The sequence below is a fragment of the Propithecus coquereli genome, unplaced genomic scaffold (assembly GCF_000956105.1).
Source record: "Propithecus coquereli isolate 6110/MARCELLA unplaced genomic scaffold, Pcoq_1.0 Scaffold179, whole genome shotgun sequence".
Lineage (NCBI taxonomy): Eukaryota > Metazoa > Chordata > Mammalia > Primates > Indriidae > Propithecus > Propithecus coquereli.
The window spans coordinates 6,441,559-6,450,316 of record NW_012142634.1 but is presented as its reverse complement, the minus strand read 5'-3'; the positions used below and the strand labels follow the sequence as shown (position 1 = coordinate 6,450,316).

The 8,758-nt window shown below is 50.9% G+C and overlaps 1 protein-coding gene across 1 annotated transcript in view; it reads left to right on the top strand.

Moving 5' to 3' along the window:
- Window positions 1-845: 845 nt before the first annotated feature.
- SLC18A2 (solute carrier family 18 (vesicular monoamine transporter), member 2) overlaps window positions 846-8,758 on the top strand; it is a 43,334-nt gene continuing 35,421 nt past the window's right edge. Inside the window, exons 1-3 of the mRNA XM_012642456.1 lie at window positions 846-993; window positions 1,389-1,524; window positions 2,917-3,268. Coding sequence (XP_012497910.1) covers window positions 1,404-1,524; window positions 2,917-3,268 — 473 coding nt within the window. The 5' untranslated portion in view covers window positions 846-993; window positions 1,389-1,403. The remainder of the gene's footprint in view (window positions 994-1,388; window positions 1,525-2,916; window positions 3,269-8,758) is intronic.

Below are 8,758 nucleotides of genomic sequence, written 5' to 3'. Positions count from 1 at the left end.
TCCTTTGTTTATAGAAAAGACTTGGAAATCACAGGTGGACTCTTAGCCCTTGGGAGTTAGGATAACAGCTCCAAATCAGCCACAGACGGGCATCTGCCTCTCTCAACTATCTCTAGACCAGACCCCCAGGACACAGCATGGAGGGTGCAGCACCCAAGGCCAGGGCCAGCTGCTGCCTGAGCCCTTGCACTAAGGCACCAAGCACTCACCCATCTCCAGGGTCCCCTGCCCATGTGGCCCCAGAAGCCCAAGCCCTTTACTCCCACTTTCCGACACCTGGACTCAAGGACCTGAAACCCTCCTCACCTCCCCCGACTTCCACTGTGGGGTGACACTGAGAGGTATCCCTTTCCCCCATTCCCATGCCACCAGCTTGAGGGTGCCCAAGGCTCAAAGGCTCCGAGTGGCACCCTGCATCGTGCCGCAAAGGTGGAGGAGGGAAGGAGAGGGTGGGGTGCAAAGTATGGCTTTCCCAAGAAAGAGAAGTCCGTCCCTGGTTCCCAACACCTATGACCCCTGGCGCACTCATCCCACGGCCATCATTCACGCCCAGAAGGCTCATTTCAGGAATACTGAGGCTTAAACAGCCACCTAACTTGTTCAAAGCAGAAGAAAGCACTGGTCCCTGCCTCTTCACCTTGGCCCTGGCCCTTCACCCCTTGCTTGGGGCACCCGACCCCTTCCCTCTGCGCCCCTGCCGCTTCACCTGGCCCAGGTACCTAGGGCGCACTGCTGGGCCAGGCAGGGTCTGCGCCTTGGTGGAGGCGGAGGCGGGGACAGGGAGGGGGCGGCCCCTCCGCGCCGCAACGGCGCCCCAGCCCCCCGCCCCCGCCCGCCGTGACGTCAGAGCCGGACCCGGTAAACTGAGCGGCGGCGGCGGCCGCTGGGGCGGAGACTGCGAACCCGAGCGGCCAGGACGGACGGAGCCCACAGCAGCCCGGGCGGTGGCGCGGACGCGGAGGACCCGGGCAGGCAGCCGCAGGCGATCCCGAGGTAACGCCGACCCCGCTCCGTCCCCGCGGGGCACGGCGCCAGGGGCCGGGGAAGGGCGGGGGACCACGAAAGCGCTGCGCGCGGGATTCCGGGGACCCCGGGAAGGCGGCGTGCAGGGCGCAGGGAGCGCGGGGCCCGCGGAGCGTTCCGAGGGCGCAGTCGGAGAGGCGTGAGCCTCGGGGGCGGCGGGGCGCAGGGTTGCGCCCGGGGGCCCCAGGCTGGGTCCCCGACGGCGCTCGCGGACGCTCTTTCCAGGGAGCGCAGGCGCTCGTGGGGACGCAATCGGGGCAAGGCGGGCGGAGGCTGGGGCGCCCGTGCGCGCGGCTCCCCTGCCGGGGGCGGGAGCGCGGGGGTCCCCGGCCGTGTCGGTCCCTCACCGCGCGCCGCGCCCGCAGCTGAGCCCCGGAGCCATGGCCCTGAGCGAGCTGGCGCTGCTCCGCTGGCTGCAGGAGAGCCGCCACTCGCGGAAGCTCATCCTGTTCATCGTGTTCCTCGCGCTGCTGCTGGACAACATGCTGCTCACCGTCGTGGGTACGTACGGACTGGGCGCCCCCTCCGCGGACGTCCCTTCCCCGAGAGGCCCCTCGGGCACTGGCTTCCCCAGGTCCCCCCTCCCCGTGTGCCCCTTCCTCGGGCGCCCTACTGAGCCGAGCGCGGTCCTGAACTCCGCACCTGCCTGGGAAAGTTGGAGAACACGCTTTGCAAAAAAGCACATCCCCTGCAGACGGCGGCGCCTGGGCTAGGAGGAGTCGTGTTCGTGGCTTCGCTTTCCTGGTGGTCAGGGCAAAAACTGTGACATCCGATAAGACCCAGAACTTATGTTTCCTCCTGATAATTCCCCGCTTCCCCTTGCCCGCTTTCACAGCGATGAAAAAGATTTCTATTAAAGAGGAACAATTCCCAGAGGTCAAAAATGGGTTAAAATAATTATTATGCTATCTGAAAAGGTGGGTTAATAATTTGGTGTAATGTGAAAAAACCAAGTCACGGTCCATCCCTCCATAAAAGGAAGTGACATTTAGAGCTGTTGGATGAGTGAATGACTTGCGACGGGAACATTTCAGGACCCATCGCGAGAGCAATTTGAGCACTGTTGGTTTTCTCCTTTTTCCTGTAATGGATTTTTGAAAAGCTAAAGAATTGAAATCCAGGTCTCTTAATTAGCCTCATTAACAGAAAAGTATTTGGCATGCTTTTCCTTAAAAAGCATGCTTTTAATGAATAAAAAAATTTTTCATTTAGACTCTTAAGTGGCGGGTGCAATTTCCTTTCTCCCCACCTGCAGGCTCTTGCAGCAGTTTACAGAGCGTGGAGTAGGCGGGTTTCACCTCCAGGAGTATCAGCTGTGGGCCCATCTGTTTCCAGTAACAACAAGGCCTCAGTTCTCTGGCTTGAATGCTCTATTGTTAACACCTGTGCCCGAAGTTTCTGTTAAACAATTTTGCTCTTTATGGAAGTCTCAGGAATTCTTAAGTCTTACAAGTTGGATGAAAAATGGCAGATTCCCACTCACATAATGGAAAGTTTTGCAGAACTTCCAAATTATTACTTCCTGCATGTTGATTTTTTTTTTTCCTAAGACACATAATGAAATTTAGATGTCTGCTTCCTTGATTGGTTCATTTAAAAATCTTTCGAGCCTCTCTTGCTGAGAAGCACCGGTTGGTGCCGGGTCGGCACTGTCTTGACTTCAGACCGTATTTAAGTCTCCGGGGCAGTCAGTTTAGCACAGCGGCTGCCTCCGAGAGTAGAGGGCAGCTCAGAGCCTCTGGGGGCTTGTGCTCTAGTGAGCAGTGTGGGCATCCGGCACAGGGGCCCTGGTCCTGGGGTAGACGTGCCACCTCTCTGGACCTCTCTGGCATTTGTCTGGGGGGGGAGGGTTTTAGTGTGGTCACCACCCTGCTGTTCTTCTCTCCTGTCCAGTCCCCATCATCCCGAGTTACCTGTACAGCATTGAGCATGAGAACAACACTACAGAGACCCAGACCGCCAGGCCGGTGCTCACGGCCTCCACCTCGGACAGCTTCCAGAGCATCTTTTCCTATTACGACAACTCTACAATGGTCACCGGGAACGCCACCCAAGACCTGCAGCGGGGGCAGCTGCGTAAGGCCACCACACTGCACATGGTGACCAACACATCCTCTGCCCCTTCTGACTGTCCCAGTGAAGACAAAGACCTCCTGAATGAAAACGTGCAGGTTGGCCTGTTGTTTGCCTCGAAAGCCACCATCCAGCTGCTCACCAACCCTTTCATAGGACTGCTGACCAACAGGTAGGGTGGCTTGATGCAGACCAAGGGTTGTAGATTTCTGTCATTCCAAGCTCCCATCCCCACTGCAATTCTGCTGCTTGTTCATTTGTCAGAATCTGGACCATCTGTGGCAGGTGAACAGGGGATACCACTCTCCTTTCCTTTATGTCTCTGTCGTCAGATAATCATGATTTTCCCTTCTCCCCTCTGCGCTCAGCAAGTAAGAAAATATTAAAGAAGACAGAATAAAGAGGCTCTCCCCACGTGGGAGGACTTTGGTGTGTCTAAATGCCAGGTATCATAAGTACATTTGTCAGAATCACCCTTGGGCAGCAAGAACTCTGTAGCTGTGGTGGCTGTCATTGGATTCTGTGTGCCACGTGGCTTCCTCTCATCCCCTACCCCTGGTGGTGCATGTCTTTATGGAAAGCCAAGGTGGCTTCTTTGACAACTGGCGTGGTAAAGGCTCTAGTAGATTCCCAGGTAGGGAACGTGGGAAGAGGTTGAACACTGCAGCATAGATGGGACTCGGCTGATGCTGAGGTCGTGGCTTTGTTCCTTCCCTTCTGCCGGTGACTTGGCTGTGTCCATGGGCACAAAGGGACGAGCACTGAGGTTATTGTCTGGATAATGCAAGCTATCCAGATTAGCTTTATATTAATCGGGACGTTCTAGATTTTTTTCAGCACGTGCATTATTTGGCATCATTGTTTGCTTCTCAATTGTTGGTGACCATCCAACAAGTATTTGTTCTACAGCCGAGTTGGCACAATTTTGTCTGGTCTGTGGGGGCTCAAAGCACAGGACAAGGAGCTTGGAACTGAGGGGAGGAGGCAGTACCCAAGCGTGTCAGTGCAAGAAGTGGGAGCAGGTGTAGCCAAGCGTGTGTTGGTGGTGGGCTGCCAGGTGCACAGTGTAGACCCCCAGGCAGAAATGCAAAAATGGCAGAGAGGGGAGTGCCCGGAGCCCTACCTGTGGACCACGCCCAGGAGTAGGAACAAAGACCAGATTAGAAAATGTGGGCGGAGGGGTGAACTAAGGAGGGCAGGGCTAGGCTGAGAGAGGACTGGGGTGCTGTTGTGGGGCAGTTGGGAGCCGCTAGAGATTCCAAAGCCAAATTGAAGTCAGTGAGCCAAACACGATTTTAAGTAGGTCATCTGGCATTTCAGGGAGCAGGGAGGTCTTTACATTTACCTGGGCTTTGGTGTTGAGGGAGAGAGGGTAGGACTGTTTACATAATGGAGCCCAGTGAACAATGAAAATGCGGGCCCCGTGTTCACATATTACTAAGCGTTTCAAGACAGCAACAACAGGGCATTAAACTAAGCATGAGGCCCGTCTGAGAATGGAGCCCTGTGTGACTCCGGGGTTAGGGGGTCTGTGATGGGAGGAAGCCTGGGGTGCTGGCTGGGGCTCAGAGAGGGGGATGGCAGATCTCACCTTGCCCCAGCAGCAGCCGTGCTTGGAACACACGGAGGTTGCCGCTGGTGCACCCATGATGAGTTGGACAGTTGGATTTTCTGGACTGAGTGGTGCCGTTGAGTGGATTTTAACAATCCCGAGCCACGTCCAGCCCTGAAGTCGTGCAAAGCAATGTTGTAAGGCTGCTGCCACATAAAATATGCTAAGCAAATTAACCCGGTGATGGGCGGACTGTGAGCCCAACTAGAAGCACCATTATCAAGGTGACATTGAGCAGCACCTCTGTGCTCCAGAGGAAAACCAAACAGTCCTTAGTAGTTGCAGGATTGTTTTCTTGCTTTCGTTAAGACTAAGAGCGCTTCTTAAAATGCATCTGGTGTAATTACAGAAAATGGCTCAGGGTTTTGTATTCTGAGAGAGCAAACAACTCAAATACCATATACGAAAATTGAGGACATTATCGAAATAATACCTTGCCAGTCACTTGGGCAGAACGTTGCTAGCCATGCGGTATAATACTCAGAAACTCTGGCTGAAATGATGTGGGTATTCCAATCTTCCAAATGCAAATGGCAAATGAAAAGCTTTTTAAAAACCCCATTCTCGTTTTTAATGTTTTGCTTATGTCATGGGGAAAAAGCTTGTTTAAAACCAGCCAGACCTTTCGCCTGTTAAATACTCCAGAGGCTTTGAGGTTGCAGCCACCTATAGCTCCTGTTTGGGGCTCAAAAAAAAAAAAAAATTATCTTCCAAGAGGAACCTAATTTTGTTTTGTGACTTGTGAAATTTAGTCTATTCTTATGGTGATTTGGAAATTGTCTAGAGCAAAATTTTAATCCCCAGCTGGTTCACCTAGCTACTCGGCAAATTTAAAAATGATCTTTATCTTCTAGTGCTTCCTGGTAATGTGGAAATGCAAACAAATTTTAATGTTGATGTAGCCAAAACAATTGAGCTCCGTTGCCCCTTCAAAATGATCATGATTTGTAATTTAAATATTTTCCAAGCCCAGTAGATAGGAATTTGGAGATTTTGCAGCTCTTCTGGGCACACTCTAAGACTCTGCTTCCCACCAAAGTTCTGAGGGAAACGGCAGCAGAGAAGGGAAAAATAGATCCCATTTGCCTTAATAGTCTTCCCCTGTGAGCTACTGCAAATAGTCTTTTGATTTAATCACATCCTCAATCACCAACAAGATGTATGACTTATGTAAACCTGTGTTTAAGGTAGCATTTTAAAGTTTAATATGTTTCTGATTAAAGAGTAGTTAAAAACGTGGAGCGTCAAAGCGCTTGCAGAGACTTGACTTTACCAAAAGCTTCTGGGCCAGTCTTAGCATTTTTAAAGCAAAGGAGTCTACAGCTCAGGAGGAGAAGGGGTTTGTCCTCAGCAGCGGCAGGACTATAGCGAGGTGTCCAGACTGTCCCGTTTCAAGGCCCTGCTGTCCTTCCTTCCTGTTCTTTCTATCTGCTTACTATTGTACAGTTTGTACTTTTACCCACTAAAAATAATGTAGTTCAAAAATCTGTCTTTCTTGCATTTACCTGGGCTCTTCATGATTGTACCAGGCTAAATTGGGAAAGGCCCAAACAGCAAGTATTATTTTATCAGTGGGGGCAGAGTTGAGAAGAAAATCAGCCTGATTTTATAGACATGGACCCTCTACGACCCCAGAAAAATACAGTCTTTTTCCAGTCCCTGATGTGAGCTGGCCCGCCTTGTACATCCTCAGAGAAGTGGGGAAAGCTGCCTAGGGTCGGGAGGGGCAGAGCATTCCTTTCTAAAGGTGCTCTTAGTTGAATTGGGACCCCTTCTGAAACGAGACACCATACGACACACATGTGACACCGAGACACCTGTATTCGTGGTCATGATGGTGCCAGGTGAGTAGGTGACACAAAAAAGGCAGGCTGCTAGTCTGTTGTTTTAGGCATTAGATAAGATCTCAGACCACACCCTGAAAATACAAAGTAACAATTCTTGGAAGTGTTTCTTTGTTCATTTGGCTGGTAATAGCATGCTTGTTATTCCTGTTTTATTTATTCTTTAGGTGCTGTATTTTTTACTGAAAATACGTGACCAGATAGGTAGCAAAGGACCTTTGATTTTGCTAGTGTAGTGATGACGCATCCAGTAACACTTTCCAAAGCCTGAGGATGCCTTGGTTGACTCGATTTCCATCTTGGAGGCGCTTGTGTCTTATTTTATAATTACAGTTCAACTATTCATTTCACAATTGCAGTTGTGTGTAAAAGGTGGTAGCAGGAATTGTACCAGTGACACTTGTCATCTTTTGATCCAATCGGTGAATTTTAGACACGTGTACATAAAAGGAATGTTTCAGACAAATAAACCATGTGAAGACACCTTTACACTTCCCTCTTCCGTCAATAAAGTAAAAACGTGTATTGCGGTCTTCACTTGCTTAGCATGAGGTTCAAACAGTAGTTGCATCTTGAGAACAAAAAGATGCTCCATGCCAAACGGCTGGCTGGGGAAAGAGTTAACTCCGTTGCTGGGGGCGTTTCCCTTAGCTTCCTCTTTAGCTTGTCACTGTCTTGGTGGTGATCTGCTTTTCATCAAGCCATCGTTGGTGGCTTAATTTATTTCCATAGTTACATAGTATATTTGAAAGCAGTTCTTTTTCCTCATAGATCTTAGCATCTGAATGGCAGGGAGGAAGCCACAGGGCATGAAATCTGTACGAAATCTACCCTGCTTATCTCGTTCCTAGCTTCAGCCAGTTGGTCTCAAGGGGTCTTTACGGGAATAAGCAGTGACCTTTTCAGCTTCTCCGTGGACAGGGAAACCGGCTGTTCTGAAAAGGGATCTCCCATCTTAGATGTTGTTAGGATGGTAGGGAGGGTTTGATGAGTCTTTGCTTTTGAAATCGGAAGGAACTGGCAGTGGAATTACAGCATCTCCTGTGGGAGCCCAGGGCTTACACCCGGGAGAGTGAGAAATCTGTAGCCCACGGAACTCCCTCTTGGCAGACAAGGCCAGGCAGACCCAAGGGCTAAACTTAAGAATTTTGTTTTGTTTACTAAACGATTGACAAACTTCCTATTATATGTGACCAAATTTAAAATATTACTCTGTTTACTGACATTCGTTTACTGGAGCAACTTTAGGAGTGTGCAGAGAACTTTGAAAGGGAACCGGTACCTCTCATCACATGGTCACATCTGGTGGTGGTCTGCACTCTACTGGGCCCCCAACCGTTCCTTCCTTTGTCATGTACCACCGTAGAGGGAACCGTGGTCTGGGCAGTCTGAGAACAGAGCTTGCATTCATCTCTATGGCAAAGATAAGCTATCGGCATTAGAGGAAAGTATATTATTGCCAGTGACCATTTAGGGACATGTGGGTTTCCTCACTATCAAGTATATATAATTAATATTTTAGGTGTTTCTCTAGTGATTAAATATATGATTTTGAGTCTCACTGAGGCTGGATTAACTGCTTCCGGATGCTCTATACAGGATGCCCGTAGCCCGGGTGACTCACACGGGGACTGTGAAGGGACATTTGGTTAAAGGTTTGTGAATCAGATCTAGCTGTGCTTATCAGCGCCATGCTTGATGGCACGGAATTGCGACAAGAGGGCCAACTCTCACGCGTAGATTATGACTAATGTCAGTTGAGCTTGTCGATTTAGGAGCTATCGTGGGGAAGGGAAAGGGCCTTGGCCTCCTGTCCGCCACTCAGTGACCCCGGGGCATGGGCTGACTCTCCTTCGGTGGATGTTCAAGGGGCCAGAGGAGTTTGGGGTGGAGACACAGGAGCTGCTGTGTTGTGTCGTCTTTGCCTTGGGGCTGAGCTCCGGGCAAAGATGGTGCCACTGGGCAGCCCCATCAGAAAGTGCAGGCACAGGCGTGTCCAGTAACGAGAAGGCGGTGACACGAGCCCACTTGTGTCCAAGGCCATTGGCTTGCTCTGTAGCCTCAGGTGAGCCGCTCTGTCTCCAAGCCTCAGCTTCCTCATCTGTGAGGAGAGTGTGGACTGGCCAGCCTTCAAGTTTCTTTCCAGCTTTGCCATTCGGTTATCCCATACACGCTTTGTTAAAATCCCAAAGGAATTGGGGGTGGG